Here is a 17,049-nt window from a genome sequence, read left to right as displayed (position 1 = left end):
CATACGAGGCGAGACTGAAACCTCTAAAAATGTTAGAAGAGCGATGGAGGAAATATCCTGACGCGGCTCACAAAACAAGGCAGTTAGAGGTTTTTAAACGCTTAACAGAGGCTGCATAAGCCTTGGAACAACAACTCAAACTAACTAGCTAAAGCAACTTTGAGACCAACAGAACACATGAAAATAGAGACCAACCAACGAGTGGGCTTTCTCCAAAATTGGAAGAAGAGGAGAAAGAAGACATGGAAAAAGAAAACGAAATGGGTCATGAACAAGTTCACATAGAGCAAGAGTCTCTCAGAGTTCAAGGAAAACTTACGCGAAAGAGAAAAAGAAACTATAATAATCCCAAACACAAACATTCTTGAGGTCGAGGAGGAATGGGGAAAGAAATTGTGGGAAGCAGTCAAACAGATGCAGAAAACGGAAGAGGAGGGTACCATTAAACCTCCATTTTAAGAGTTGGATTTTGACCAGAAAACACTTGACCTAGAGCTAAAAAGTGAATAGGGGATGCAGGGTCAGAAAAATTGGAGAGCAGCAAAGTCGAGACCTTGAAAACTCTACCGTCATATTAGGGCGAATATGAAGCTAAGTTGGAGATACGAAAGGTTCCAACGCGAAAGTTTCCGTCGCCTCCCACTTTGGACATAACAAATTTGTCAGCTCTCATGTTTACACCTATAAGGTGCAACTTACCATTGTTAGGTGTACTTAGGGCAATATCTAAGGTACTTAGGTGCACCTTACCATTGTTGGAAAATATCTAAGGCAGATTGGAATCGACGTGCCTGTCATACACAAAGTACCGATCATACGCAACGACTCAGGCAAAAGAAACTTCGAACATGTACCTCTCAATAAAGTAGGAGACTATTTCAAAGGAGAGGACAGCAATATGACTATCCCAGTTGAGTTTAACGGGATACACACCCTAGCTATCTTGGATAGTGGAGCGCAAGTAGCAATTACCACCAAAAAGATTTGGGAATCCTGGGGTAAACCGGCTATGAGAAAAACATGTATGAAGTTACAATTGGCAGATGGTTTTATTGAGAGACCGATTGGATTACTAGAAAAAGTGGTAGTCACCTCGTGCGGAGTTGAGTACGAGCATACTTCTGCTGTAGTGGATTTTGGGAAGAATCCTAATTATGATATTATCCTTGAGCGTCCATTCATGCGACAACTGAATATGATCCAAGATTGGGGTTTTAACTATATATATCTATGGCAACAGAAAGCAATAACACGTATTAATCTTGATGATCACTCCTATCGAGATGTGGCTCAAACACCAGTAGAAGACTTTGAGTCGGCTACTGCCTCTGCTAAAACTTCTATGCCATATTGGGTGAATGCGCAGTCCAAAATATGGATGTGTGGAGCTTTGGATGGAGAGAAATCTGATAAAGAAAATGCAAAAACCAAAATTACTGAAGCCTACATCCCTGAATCATTTTCTGAAACTAAATTTGAGCCAGATGGGTGGGGAGATGTGTTAGCAACGGTGGCCGTGTGTGTGAACGAGGTAACTCCTACTATTTTCTGTGATGATGAGGGTTATGACATAATCCCTATCAACATGGTGAAGATCATTCTTGACGCTGGCAATAAAGACTGGGCTGACAAGAAGGACATGGTAGATGAATCCAAAACAGAGGACCTACGAGGCCACATGAGAAATAGTTACTGAAATGAAACATTTAAACCTAAAGGAGGAGATTTCCATACGAGACATCTCTCAAGAAACAACCAGTGACAAAAAGAGTGAGGAAAGTGAGATAGAAATTGATAATCCTAGAGATCCAATCTTCTACGACGCTTCGGATGAGCTTGATGAATTTGAAGAGGAGCCGGAGCCAATAATAGTGAGGATGCAGGATGGTAAGGAAATGGAATTTCCCTGCAACTCTCCAGGGCACGAAAAACAATGAAGAAGACAACGCCAAGCTCGCACAAAGGGGCAATGGTACATGCCAGAGTACAAGGGAAAGACACACTATCTTATGATGGTGAATGCTAGAGATTGTGCTAAAGACAAAGTCACGGGATGCAAAAGATGCAAAGAAGATTAATCTGGAGAAGAGCCTAGGTAGGCATACATTACCACGGACTTAGAGCCTGACGAGGAACAACTTTTGATCAATACATTAAAAGAATATAAGGATGTGTTTGCATGGTCCTACAAAGACCTGAAAGGGGTAGATCCGGCTATATGCCAACATACTTTTCCCATGAAGGAGGATGCAGGAAATAGTGCTTTTTTTAAATGCTTTTTTGACCTTTATGAATTCAAGAAAGGTAGTAAACCATATTAGATTGATACAAAAAATTAGGAGCATGATTTCTGGGCTTGGTTTAACCTTTAGAAATTTTCTTATGATTTTTGGAGCCTATTTAATAATTATTTCTGATTTTTAATTGCTGAAATACACTGTTTTTGCTGTTTTCAGGCAGTAAATGAAATTTCAGAGTATTAAGATGTCACTGAAAAATTCCAGAAAAATTACCATGTGATTTTCTATGTTTGGGTGCTTTTCTATGTTTGGGTGATTTTCTGTAATTTTTTCAGAATTTTTCAGCGCTGTTTACTTACTGAAAAAAATCGCTTTTGCCTAAAACTAGTGTAAAAATTGGCAGTTTTACACAATTAAATCAAAATAAATTATTTTAAGCCGTCAAGCGACTCCTAAATTAGGGGAAAGCTTGTGCTAATGTTTTTCTTCGATTTTCCATACTAATCAATCGATTTGCAGCATTCTCTTTTTTCACACTACAAGAACAACCATGCCTAGAGTAACACGCGGAGAACGCGGAGGACACGGAGGACAGGCGGCGAGACAAGGGGCAACTAACACAAGGGCAAATAGAGGTGATGTCAATAATCAAACTGAAGCCCCACAAGAACCAGTAGTACCAATGGCTGACCCAACCATGGAAATCGTAAGAACGGAAGAAGGACCAATTATGTCCACGCGTGCCGGCTATAGTACCACCGGTTGCGCCAGCGAATATCATCAATCAGGTTCCAGTACTTTAAAATTCGTAAGATAGGTGCATCGCACGCATAACGTGACTTAGTAAGCCTAAGTTTTTCCCAACCGAGAGGGGTAGGATTGAATGATTCAATTCATGAGTGACGAGCATATGTTTTCTGCATAAAGAAATGCTTGTGTCAAGTTTGCTTGCAGTATTTTGTATAAAGTAAAGAAGTAAGAAGTGAATGCACCAAGAACACAGCTGCAAGATATGATGGAATGCGCCAAGAACACGGCTGTGCAGGGTTGAACCAAGAGTGAACCCTACTCTCCTGAGTTCCATCCCGTTCAGGCTGTAATTGGATAGGTCATCGAACGGATGAGCTATCAGTTTTCGCTGGGCTAAGAGACTGATGGTGAAAATAAGGCGCCCGCCAGTGTGAACCACATCCTTCAGAGGAGCAGGAAAGCTTAGGAAGGGCTATGAGCGTTAAATTTCCTGACTGCCGAGAACGGAGGAGTGGGGGTTCCGAGGTTTATTCCTCACCAGTTGCGAGGTAGCTCTGGATGAGAGGTCGGATTCTAGATCTTCTGACAATGAAAGTGAAGTGAAAGTGAAAATTGATGAATGAAACTGAATGTTGAATAAGTTATTAATTGAAGTTAAGTTATTGAATGCTTGACTGCCTGAAGGGCTGTTTTAACGAATTTTGTTCGGAAATAATTAAAGAAACTACATGTTTGTGTAGAACAATGTGATAGTAATTAGTTCACAAAAAGAAGGGTGCGTGCGGGGTGGAAAGTGGGTGATCGAAAGCCCTGATGGCTCCTTTCAAAGGATGGGTGGACTCGATTAGTCGAGTAACTTTTCGAAATTATTAATTACGTAGTACTTTAGGATCTTCTTTAGAATCTTTTCTATTAGATTAAGTCACTCACCTTAGGGGAACGACAGCATTAATAGCCTTCGGGAGCATTGCTGTTCGATGAACCAAGGGTGAAAAATTCATCTTAGGGGACCGTACAATTCCTGAGCCCAGGGGAGCCGGTTTTGTATCTTTGAACTAAGGGTGAACAGTACCTCCATATTCCCATATCTAGTAAGATAAGGTTGAGTATGTCGATGGGAATTAGAAGACCAATTAAGCGACCATGTTGACGAATGTAGATTATAGACAGGCAACGGTAGAGCATCAAAAGATCCTTTGGCTTCCAAGAGATGCGAGGTAGAGCTTACCAAGGCGTCGATGGATCATATTCCTTACTTCTGGAGGGAGTTGGATGTTGACTATCGGATTACCTAGTGGTAAGTGGCTACTAGGGCTTGAACTGTCCATAAAGGATGGGGCCCGAGGTGCCCGGCCCGTTCTTGAGGGGCGGGTTCCTCACAAGTGGTATTAGAGCTGTGTTGGAGTGCTTCTACTTGGCTGTTGTTTTGAATCGATTGTATTCATTTCTGGATTTTCTTCTACTCTAATCCTAACCTTAGATGTGGTGATTGTAAGAGGAGTATGATAGATTTTTCATCTTCAATCGGACAACGTGTTGATCATCGAGCTTACGTTTTCGAGCAACTAAGTTATAGACCATATACGTTATCTGTCACCAGATGGTGACCGTTTTCATTGTCACCGTAACGTGAGTAACCACCATCGATGAGGCTTAATTCCTAGACTTGGATTATTTTCTTAGATTGTTATTGAAGTGTTATGATCATTGAATGGAATTACCAACCTCTGAGCTAGTGTTAATAGTTCATGTTCCTAGAGCCGCTGAGCCATGCTGTGGAAATGTTAGAGCCTCTGAGCCAGGTAGGCCATGCTCACTGAGATATGTGAATGATTGATTGGTACAGCCTCTGAGCCATGCTTGAACGGAACCTCTGAGTCTATTTCATAGCCATGTTGCAGACATTATTGGTGGACAGAATCTAGAGTAAAAGCTAATTATTGGAAATGACTCCTACGAGGAGATAGAAAAGAAGGCAGTTAGCCTTATGTTGAGCAGTTAGCTCTGTGTTAAGAATTGGGCTGATGGGCGATCGGACTATCACATGTACCCGACAAATTGGGACTTGGCCGTCATTGACTCAAGTGAATTAAGGTACCTAGAAGTCAACTTGAAGAGGTTGAGACTCTTAGAGCCGCTAAGAGTGGTGCCGTTGTTTGGTCTCCAAGCAACTCGGGCAAAAGGGTTACACATCATGATCACAGTATAAATTTGGTAACCACCTTGGAACCAAACGACTAAAAAGTTACAAATTGTAATCTAATTTAGATTGATGATTACCATTTGGTAACTTTACACTAGTAAAAAATTACCAAATGATAACTCACCTTTTAAGAAAAAAATTACCATTAGGGTTTTTCTATAAGCCTATATGATGCATGCTTAACAAGGCTCAAATTGATAACTTGAGGCTCACCAAGTAGAAATCACTATAATATCTTGCTATTTTTTCCAAGTTCTCTCAATAACTGATAGAAATAGCTTTAATTTTTTGAAACTCATACAACATCTAGCATGTATGAAAGAAATGAAGAGATCTTTGGAAACTTTAAGATCTAGAAAATTACCAAATTGTAACTCAAAATTTGGAATATGTTACCAATGGTAATTTATGAAAATCTCAAATTTATACTATGATCATGATCGAGGGAAAGATAGTACTTCAAAATCGATGGGTTTACGACAAGGTAGTCGAGGTGATCCCAGCAGATTTAGTTTTTGTTGAATATGACGACTGGAAAGGACTTCCAACGTTGCCAAAAGATCATAGGGAATTAGAAGTTCTTGAGAACCCTACTTGCTATCGTAGTTATAGAACAAGGAAACGTCTTCTTGAGGGAAAGACCTTTTTGTAAAGGGTATCGTTGAATACTAAGAATTTTATGAAATATTTATAAGAGATCTCGGAAGAGTTTTTGCGATGTAATTTTTGGATATAGTAAAGATATGTTTTTGATTCCATCGAAATTGTGTCTCTTTAGAACAATGAATTTGTCTTTGTGTAAGAAAGTAACACTTCCTAGTCAAACGTTTAATGTTAGAATTGGATGTGTATCAGGGTGGCCATATGACCAATGTTTATATGGAAGCGCAGGAAAAGAAACTGCTTTTAAAGCAAGTTCAACCTCCGTCGTTCAGAGGTGAAGGTACCGATGTTGAGAAACTTGCAGAGACTTGGTTAGAACAGATGGACGATTATTTCAATGAATCCGGCTAACCAAGCTATGCTTGGGATGTTTAAACTGGTTGGCGACGCTAAGCTTTGGTGGAAGCAATATTGCAAGGATATTGGAGTTTCATCAAATGCCCTATGTTGGGGACAAATCAAGCAGGCGGTGAAAGAGAGATACCTTCCACCTGCACATGAATCGATCAAGATGAATGAATTTTACGATATGAAACAAGGATCGTTAAAGTTGGAAGAGTATTACTCCAAATTCGCATCCTTGAGAAGGTATGCACCAATAATGACCAACGAGCAGCAAATCACTAGATTTTGTGAGGGCTTGAATAGTCCATTGGACACTCGTTTGGAGGCAATGAGGCCTACGTCAATCCAGGATGCGTTAATCCGAGCAAAACCTTTAGCCAAGGAAATTGCTCAAGAAAAAGGGACAAAGAGGAAGGAACCATTTCAACCGAGATGGCGAGAGGACCAGAACAGAAGGAATCCTCCTCAGCAGCAGAACTTTCAGCAAAGGCCGAGAGTTTATGCGGCAAATACTACGGACCGGAACTTAGCAAATATTCAATGCTTTGAATGTAGCGAATGGGGACACTATCGGAGTAGTTGTCCTAGGCTGCTTAATCAGACAGCAGCTATGACAGGGAATAACACTCGAGGACTGCATCAACATCAAAACCGCCAAAATAATTTCAATAATAGAGGTCGAGGACGTGGACAAGGTGGTGGAAGAGCGGCAAGAGCTCAAGGAAGGGGCAGAGGAGGTCAAGCCTATGCTGCCAGAGCTGAACCGACTCTTGGTGAAGCAGTGAATGAGCGTGCAACTGTTCATGCAGCGATTGACAATCCTGGCGCTCAGAACCAGTATGCCGTCATTCAGACGCAAGCTGTGCGTCAAGGTGAGTCCTTCAATTTATTAATTGATTGCGGAAGTACTCACTCGTTCGTTTCACCCAGATGTTTGAGGAAACTAAAATTGGATCAATTTTCAACTAGACCAATGATAGTTGAAATGGCGAACGGGAAGGAAATTTTGTCAAAGACTGCAGTAGGAATTTTGGATTTTGATCTCGGCGGAAGACCTACTTTAGCATATTTTAGGGTTTTGCCAGTAGGAATTTTTGACGGAATCTTGGGGATGGACTGGCTCACAGTGAACCAGGCTAGTATCCATTGTGCCCAGGGTACTTTTTCTTTTGTAGATCTCCAAGGACAGGAAATTTTAGTACAAGGAAAGAATGGGCAACCAAAGGCTAAATTGTCTAAGGCGAAAAGGTTACTGAAAGGATTAAAGTCAGGACAGCAAGTTTACGTTGTCAAGCTTAACAAGATTGGAGAGTCTGAAGATACTGAAGATCCAGCATGGCTACGGGAATTTTCGGATGTTTTCCCGGAAGGTCTGACTGATCTTCCTCCTTCAAGGGAGATAGACCACGACATTGAAGTGTTTCCAGGAAGTGAACCTGTATCCAAGAGACCGTACAAAATGACTTTACTTGAAGCCATTGAACTTAAGGAACAACTGCGACAACTCTTGGAACAAGGCTTCATTCATCCTAGTAATTCACCATGGGGAGCACCAGTTCTGTTCCAAAAGAAGAAGGATGGTACTCTTCGTTTAATTATCGATTATCGAGGATTGAATCATATGACCATAAAGAATAAATATCCAATTCCTCGAATCGATGAGTTACTCGACATACTTCATGGGTTCAAGATCTTCACAAAGATAGATTTAAGGTCGGGATATTACCAGATCCAAGTAAAGGAGTCAGATATTCCAAAGACAACCTTCAATACCAGATACGGACACTATGAATTTACAGTGATGTCTTTTGGTCTAACCAATGCTCCAGCAACATTCAATCGATTAATGCAGGACATCTTTAGACCGTACCTGGATGATTTTGTATTAGTGTTCTTTGATGATATTCTGGTATACTCCAAATCTGTGGAAGAACATGAAGTGCACGTCCGTAAAGGTACTTCAACTTTTAAGGGAGAACAAGTTATATGCCAAAAAGAGCAAATGTAAATTCTTTTCTCCTCAGATTGAATATCTTGGTTTCATTGTATCGGAAGAAGGCATATCAGTTGACTCTGAAAAGGTTAAGGATATCCTGGAATGGCCTGTACCCAAAAATGTTAGCGAAGTGAGAGGATTTCTTGGTATTACTGGGTGGTATCGAATATTCATCCAGAATTACGCAACTATTGCATCATCTCTTACCGAACTACTGAAGAAAGGTATAAAGATTATTTGGGGTCCAGAACTTCAAGCCAGTTTCGATGAACTGAAGAGAATCGTGACTTCAGCACCATGCCTTAAGCTTTCTGATTTCACTAAACCGTTTGTGGCTATTACCGATGCAAGCGGGATTGCTCTACATGGAGTGCTAACTCAAGAAGCAAGACCTGTGGCATTTACGTCCCGAAAACTGAAGACCTACGAAGCAAATTATGCAACGCATGATCTTGAATTGCTCGTCGTTATTCATGCGCTAAAGGTATGGAGACATTATCTCCTTGGTCAGAAATTTGAACTTGTTACGGACCACAAGAGTCTGAAATGGATATTCACTCAACCGAACCTCAATATGCGACAGAGGAGATGGATCGAATTACTACAGGAATATGGCTTTGATATTGTCTATCGTCCAGGCAAGGAGAATGTCATTGTAGATGCCTTAAGTCGCAAAAGTTTTCTCGGAGCGATATCTATTCCAGACAACCCCATTCTAGATAGAGTGAAGGAATCAGCAACCAGAGATCAGGATTACCTAAAAGTTTAGGAACTTGTAAGATCTGGAGGCAAAACTGATCCTGAAAGATCTTTTATCCTGAATTATTTTGAAAGCGATGGATGTCTATTTTACCATCATAGACTTTGTGTACCTAGAGATACTTTGTTGCGAAAACATATTTTGTTTGAAGCTCACGATAGTTTATCTTTAGGACATCCTGATTATGTGAAAACTCTTAATGCGGTAAGAAGAAGTTACTTTTGGTCAGGAGTGAAGAGAGACATACTTAATTACGTAAAGAGCTATCTATCTTGTCAACGGATTAAAGCTGAAGGAGTCAAGATGCCTGGAAAACTTGAACCTTTGGATATTCCAGAAATGAAGTGGGAGTGCATAAGCATGGACTTTGTCACAGGATTACCCACAGTTCAAGGCGGATATGACTCAATAATGGTCATTGTTGATATGTTGACTAAGGTAGCACATCTAATTCCAGTAAAGACGACCTATACCGCTTCTGACATTGCGAGAGTGTTTATGAAGGAAATTTACCGAATTCACGGACTTCCAAAAAGGATAGTAAGCGATAGAGATGCCAAGTTTACTTCAAAGTTTTGGACATCTTTGTTTCAAGCACTTGGTACCCAACTGAATTTCAGCACGGCATATCATCCTCAAACTGATGGCCAAACTGAAAGGGTTAATCAGGTAATCGAAGACATTCTTAGAGCTTACTATATCAGAGAACCAAAGAAATGGATACAGTTCTTATCAATGGTGGAATACGTTTATAATTCTTCATATCACTCAAGTATTGATATGACACCATTCAAGGCTTTGTACGGACAAGATTGTTTGTCACCCCTAAACTTTTTTGATCCTACTATTAGGATGGAAGCGTCTAAGCAAATGCTGGAAGACATGAATCATCAGGTTAGAGCCGTACGAAAGGAGATTCAAGCAGCTAAAGATAGGCAAAAACGCTATGCAGACTTAAAAAGGTCTGAGAGGATTTTCAAGGAGGGTGATCAAGTATTTCTTCGAGTATATCCTAAAAGAAGTTCTTTATCACTTGGGAAATACAAGAAGCTTAGTCCAAGATATTGTGGACCTTATGAAATTTTAAAGCGCATAGGACCACAGGCGTACAAGTTGAGACTTCGAGAACATCTCAAGATACACGATGTATTCCATGTCAACCTTCTGAAAACTTATCATCCCAGTTTTCAGATCATGTCCTTGATGATAGTCAAGTAATCTTACCAACGCAAGGCACTGTACAACTACATCCGGAACAGATCTTAGAAACTCGAGAACGAACTCTCAGGAATCGGACAATCAGAGAGCATCTAGTGCAATGAAAAGATTATCCAACAGAAGATGCAACATGGGAGGATGAAACCAGTCTACTTAAGGATTTTTGAGAGATGTTTTCGAGATGAGGACATCTCGAGTTCTCTAAGTATGGGAGGATGTAATGTTCCACATTTTTAAGTGTACTATTTTCCGACTTGGAAAATTTGTAATCAAATTATTTTATCAATGGAAATTATTCTCATTATTTAATTGATTTTTTTTCCGTGCAATTTTAAATTTTGCAAGTGCAAGTGGATTTAATTTCCCGTAAAAATTAAGGTCGGGAACCCTTAGAATTAACAAAATTGAGAAAAATTGGAGGGAATGGGTGGACAATGCCCAGAATAGAGCAATTTTGCAATAAAAATATGAAAATTAGCCAATATATGCCAAAATTAGGGGGAAACTTAAGGTGCAAGCCAAGTTGGGATAAGGATCCAGCAAGAATAGAGGGAATATTCCCAAAATTACGCAATTTTGAGCTCTCCCTTGCTTTTTCGCTTTTTTTAGCACCCCCCTTGGCTAGTATAAATATGTAGGCACCCCCCCCATAACTCACTTGTAGAAGACCAAGAGAGGGTGAAGGGCTGCTCCATCTTCATCATCAGGCACCCACAGCTTCGGGTAAGCTCCGGCAACCCTTCTTCTCCTTCGTCTACCCTCTCTTCTTTGTTTTTATGCAATTCTCGCGAGAAGGACCATGCAGTAGGGGGCAAACCTTCATGAGTCATAAGGATTGATGCAAATCAATCATGATTCAAGGTTTCTTGATCTTTGAACATGGATCCAGCTCAATTCATCATGAATCCTTCTCAAAGCATGTTGCTTTTATGCTTTATTCTAAGTGCTTTTTTGCTCTTTTCGCAAAGTAATTGTTGCTTTTTGATCTAAACTCATGCAAACTTGTAGATGTGATGATTCTATAGGTGTAAATACATGGTTCTAATATTAATTCAAGATTAGAATCACTAGAACCTAGAAATTCATCCGCTAAATATAGAAATAGTGCTTTTTTAATGCTTTTTTAACCTTTATGAATTCAAGAAAGATAGTAAACCATATTAGATTGATACAAAAAATTAGGAGCATGATTTTTGGGCTTGGTTTAACCTTTAGAAATTTTCTTATGATTTTTGGAGCCTATTTAATAATTTTTTTTGATTTTTAATTGCTGAAATACACTGTTTTTGCTGTTTTCAGGCAGTAAATGAAATTTCAGAGTATTAAGATGTCACTGAAAAATTCCAGAAAAATTACCATGTAATGTTCTATGTTTGGGTGATTTTCTGTAATTTTTTCAGAATTTTTCAGCGCTGTTTACTTACTGAAAAAAATCGCTTTTGCCTAAAACTAGTGTAAAAATTGGCAGTTTTACACAATTAAATCAAAATAAATTATTTTAAGCCGTCAAGCGACTCCTAAATTAGGGGAAAGCTTGTGCTAATGTTTTTCTTCGATTTTCCATACTAATCAATTGATTTGCAGCATTCTCTTTTTTCACACTGCAAGAACAACCATGCCCCACAAGAACCAGTAGTACCAATGGCTGAACCAACCGTGGAAATCGCAAGAACGGAAGAAAAACCAATTATGTCCGCACCGGCTATAGTACCACCGGTTGCGCCAGCGAATATCATCAATCAGGTTCCAGTACTTTAAATTCGTAAGATAGGTGCATCGCACGCATAACGTGACTTAGTAAGCCTAAGTTTTTCCCAACTAAGAGGGGTAGGATTGAATGATTCAATTCATGAGTGACGAGCATATGTTTTCTGCATAAAGAAATGTTTGTATCAAGTTTGCTTGCAGTATTTTGTATAAAGTAAAGAATTAAGAAGTGAATGCGCCAAGAACACGGCTGCGCAAGGGTTGAACCAGGAGTGAACCCTACTCTCTTGAGTTCCGTCCCGTTCAGGCTGTGCTGGATAGGTCACCGAACGGATGAGCTGTCAGTTTTTCGCTGGGCTAAGAGACTGATGGTGAAAACAAGGCGCCCGCCAGTGTGAACCACATCCTTCAGAGGAGCAGGAAAGCTTAGGAAGGGCTATGAGCGTTAAATTTCCTGACTGCCGAGAACGGAGGAGTGGGGGTTCTGTACTTTATTCCTCACCAGTTGCGAGGTAGCTCTGGATGAGAGATCGGATTCTAGATCTTCCGACAGTGAAAGTGAAGTGAAAGTGAAAATTGATGAATGAAACTGAATGTTGAATAAGTTATTAATTGAAGTTAAGTTATTGAATGCTTGACTGCCTGAAGGGCTATTTTAACGAATTTTGTTCGGAAATAATTAAAGAAACTGCATGTTTGTGTAGAACAATGTGATAGTAATTAGTTCACAAAAAGAAGGGTGCGTGTGGGGTGGAAAGTGGGTGATCGGAAGCCCCGACGGCTCCTTTCAAAGGATGGGTGGACTCGATTAGTCGAGTAACTTTCCGAAATTATTAATTATGTAGTACTTTAGGATCTTCTTTAGAATCTTTTCTATTAGATTAAGTCACTCACCTTAGGGGAACGACAGCATTAACGGCCTTCGGGAGCGTTGCTGTTCTATGAACCAAGGGTGAATTCATCTTAGGGGACCGTACAATTCCTGAGCCCAGGGGAGCCGGTTTTGTATCTTTGAACCAAGGGTGAACAGTACCTCCATATTCCCATATCTAGTAAGATAAGGTTGAGTATGTCGATGGGAATTAGAAGACCAATTAAGCGACCATGCTGACGAATGTAGATTATAGACAGGCAACGGTAGAGCATCAAAAGATCCTTTGGCTTCCAAGAGATGCGAGGTAGAGCTTACCAAGGCGTCGATGGATCATATTCGTTACTTCCGGAGGGAGTTGGATGCTGACTATCGGATTACCTAGTGGTAAGTGGCTAGTAGGGCTTGAACTGTCCATAAAGGATGGGGCCCGAGGTGCCCGGCCCGTTCTTGAGGGGCGGGTTCCTCAAAGTCATTTGTAGCTTGAGTTGGGCATTTTGCTGCTTGTTCTTGAGGAACCTGTGGCTTTACCACTTTCTCTGGGCATATATTTACCTTTGGCACTTATTGCACCTGTTCCTGTTGAATCGGATGTGCTTGCTCTTGACGTATTGATGACTCCATATTTACTGGTGAATTAGAACTTAGGTTCTTCTGCATTTGCATGTTCAACTCTTGTCCCTGCACCACTTGAGGCTTATATAGATCTAGGGCTTTTTTCGCTAATTTTTTACCCATGACAAGATCCCTTTGCATGTGTTTTGGAGCCATGACATAGAATTCTCCTTCCAAAGGCTGCGAATTTATGTAAATTGAAGACTCCACCATTCCCAAGCATTCATCCGATGATTTTTCACTTGCTTGAATGGTTTTCTTAGACTTATCTAAAGTCGGTCATCCAGAGAGTACCTAGGTTGCATGGGACATAAAGTTCTTTTCTGTCTCAAGGTTTACTAGTGCCACACTTGGGAGTTTGACACCAAATTTACCTATAATATCAAATTTGATCCATGTCGTGATAGCAAAATTACTTGTCATGTTGGTTGCAACATTCTTCTGTAGTGGTTGTTCTGATGCCTTGGTCCCCTCCTTTGTGGTTTTTGCTCCTTGATCTTCTAGAGACTCTTGGTTGCATTTGTTGGAATTAGGGTTGCAGGAATGCACACACAACTTCAAGAAGATGAGGAAGCTTGAGCACAACACAGTAGTGTATTATGAGTGCCAAAAATGAAAGATAACTAGCCCTAGAAGATAATAGGCGTATATACAATGCACGGGGGAAAAAACCTCCTAGTGAGGGAAAAAGTGCCCCGGCGGTCCTAAGTGTGTTCACACACATCACTACTATAATATGGTAACAAATCCCCCCTGGAGTGATGCGGTGAACAAGAGCTAGCACTCATGTATAGGGAAGTGTCTAGCTATGTGGACGAATCCACAAAAGGGAGTAAGCCCAAAGCTTTGCGAAAAGCTTCGAACTTCTCACGAGGCAGAGCCTTTGTGAAAAGGTCTGCAAGGTTATCCTGTGTTGGCACATAAGCCAAACTGATCTCTCCTGCAGAGAGTCTCTCCCTGACATAATGGTAGTGCACCTCAATGTGCTTCGTACGAGCATGGAACACTGGGTTCCGCGCAACTGCCAATGCGCTCTGACTGTCAGTGAAGATGGTGGTGGCAGATGGCTGCCCAACACCCAAATCAGCCATAAGGCGTCTGAGCCACACACACTCAACCGTAGCTGTGAAAGCTGCCCTGTACTCAGCTTCACAACTAGAAGTGGCCACAGTAGGCTGCTTCTTGCTCAACCATGATATGCATGAGCTTCCAAGCATGAAGCAAAAACCACTCGTGGACACGCGTGTGTCATAACAACCAGCCCAGTCAGAATCTGAAAAAGCATGTAAATCTGGCGGCAATGATCCCCCCTTGGGATAAAACAACCCAAGATGCCGAGTACCACTCAAATAGCGAAAGATACGCTTCACTGCCTGCCAATGCTTAATGCCTGGGCTATGCATAAATCTGCTCACCTGTGAGACTGCAAACTGAATGTCTGGCCTCGTAATGCATACATAAATGAGGCAACCAACAGCTGTCTGATAGAGTGTGACATCAAAGTGATCTCCAGCATCATGAAGACTCAACTTCAAACCTGTCTCCATTGGAGTAGCAATAGGCTTGCAGTCTTCAAGGCCAAATCTCCGCAACAATGTTTCAATATACTTTGTCTGACACAAAGCAATACCTCCATCACACTGCTTAAATTGTATCCCCAAATAATGATGCAAATGCCCCAAATCTGACATCTCAAAAGAGGCATTCAAATCAGCCTTAAAATCAGCAATATGACTCTCATTTGGTCCTGTGAGCAGCATGTCATCGACATAGAGAGCAATGATTAGATGTACACCATCCACACGTTTAACATACAAAGTGCTTTCTGTTGGACTATTCTGAAACCCATGTGCAGTCAAATATGCATGTATTTTTTCATACCAAGCTCGTGGAGCTTGCTTTAAACCATATAAAGCCTTTTTTAACCTGCACACTGTGTTTTCCTGCCCTCTTTGAACAAAACCACGAGGCTGCGATACATACACCTCCTCATGCAAATCTCCATTCAAGAACGCACTCTTTATGTCCAGCTGATGTACATTCCAACCATTATGAGCTGCTAATGCACAGATGCTACGAACAGTGGTCATACGACATGTGGGAGCAAAAGTCTCATCAAAATCAATGCCCTTTTCTTGAGCATAACCTTTTGCAACAAGCCTAGCCTTATGGCGATCCACTGTGCCATCAGGCTTACGCTTCAATTTGTATACCCACTTAGTGCCAATGGCCTTCTTGCCAGGGGGCAAGTCACATAAAGACCATGTACCATTCTTCATAATAGCATCGTATTCTGCTTGCATAGCAGCCATCCAATTTTCTGAACTTTGTGCCTCATCAAATGAAACAGGCTCACTTTCATCGCACATACTAGAAACAGCCAATGCATAACAATCTGACGCATAAGAGGCACCATGAGAGCCAGAACGAGTGCGACTAGACAAAGGGGCATCCAACTTGCTGTCACGCAAAGTCTGCACCAGCCATCTAGGCATATTCCTAGAGCCCTCAATCTCTTGTCTCTCATCCTCAAGTGCATCATGCACATCTGCATCAGATATAGGCTGATCTGTGCCATCATTTAAAACCTGCATAGGCTGAAAAACTGCCTCATGAGGTATTGCACTTGACTGTGCACCACTGAAAAGAGGCAACAATGTATCATAGACATCACGTGAGCTGATATCTGTCTCCTTAGTACATGAAACCAAGGGCTGAACTGCATCTTCCACAAATACAACATCACGGCTAACCAAAATGCGCTTTGTCTGTGGATGATACAAACGATAGCCTTTGCTCTCAGCACTATATCCAACAAAAATACATTTGACAGCTTTGTCATCCAATTTTCTGCGATGTTGCACAGGCACTAATGCATATGCCAGGCAACCAAAAACACGTAAATGGCCAACAGATGGCTTGCGGCCATGCCATGCCTCATATGGAGTGACAACCTGTAATGCTTTGGTGGGACACCTGTTTAGTACATAAGTGGCACACATGACAGCCTCAAGCCAAAAACCATGTGGTAGACTTTGACTCTTAACCATACATCTTGCCATTTCCATGAGAGACCTGTTTTTTCTCTCAGCCACACCATTTTGCTGTGGTGTATACGGCACTGTACATTGGTGTTTTATCCCACGCTCAGCCAGAAATGCATTAAATTCTGAAGACATATACTCCCCCCCTCGATCTGAACGGAGGGTGCCCATCTTACTTTCTGACACATTTTCAGCCATAACCAAAAACTGTTTGAAGCACAAAAACACTTCGGACTTTGCCTTCAAAGGATATACCCATGCATGCCTGGTAAAATCATCAATGAAAGTCACGAAGTAAAGGTAGTTTCCAAATGATGGAGTTTGCATGGGACCACAAACATCACTGTGAACAAGCTGCAATCTGCGTTCAGCTCTCACTGATCCATCTTTGGGAAAGGAAGCACGCTGCATTTTACCCAATATGCAGCCCTCACAAACATGCTTGACAGGTGCCTCAAGCTTAGGCAAAGAAGACACCATTTCAGATTTCTGCAGGCGCAGCAAACTTGCAAAATTCAGATGACCAAAACGTGCATGCCACAGTTTTGCATTTGAAATAGCCTGCGTATCCATAATAGCACATGCTGAATCCTCTACACATTTGCCATCCATATTGAGCTTATACAGCCCTCGACAT

General features: G+C 41.2%; 1 protein-coding gene across 1 annotated transcript; it reads left to right on the top strand.

Moving 5' to 3' along the window:
• Nucleotides 1–1,009: 1,009 nt before the first annotated feature.
• LOC147629459 (uncharacterized) lies at nt 1,010–8,966 on the top strand. Its single transcript, XM_086812916.1, has 5 exons — nt 1,010–1,642; nt 1,719–1,887; nt 6,049–6,130; nt 6,178–8,110; nt 8,226–8,966. Exons 1-5 carry the CDS (start codon nt 1,010–1,012, stop codon nt 8,964–8,966), a joined length of 3,558 nt encoding a protein of 1,185 aa, XP_086669042.1.
• The last annotated feature ends 8,083 nt before the right edge of the window (nt 8,967–17,049 follow it).

Source organism: Cibotium barometz, chromosome 18 (assembly GCF_041138505.1).
Source record: "Cibotium barometz isolate CiBa-2024 chromosome 18, ASM4113850v1, whole genome shotgun sequence".
NCBI classification, from domain to species: Eukaryota; Viridiplantae; Streptophyta; class Polypodiopsida; order Cyatheales; family Cibotiaceae; genus Cibotium; species Cibotium barometz.
The sequence above is the reverse complement of the archived record's forward strand: the minus strand, read 5'-3'. Positions and strand labels throughout refer to the sequence as shown.

Excerpts from the sequence above, each read along its gene's own strand:
- LOC147629459 (XM_086812916.1), top strand. The coding sequence starts at position 1,010 with ATGAGAAAAACATGTATGAAGTTACAATTGGCAGATGGTTTTATTGAG. Across the intron at positions 1,888-6,048 it reads AATAGTGAGGATGCAGGATG|GGTGGCCATATGACCAATGT; the intron begins GTAAGGAAATGG and ends GATGTGTATCAG. Across the intron at positions 8,111-8,225 it reads TGTTCTTTGATGATATTCTG|ATTGAATATCTTGGTTTCAT; the intron begins GTATACTCCAAA and ends TTTTCTCCTCAG.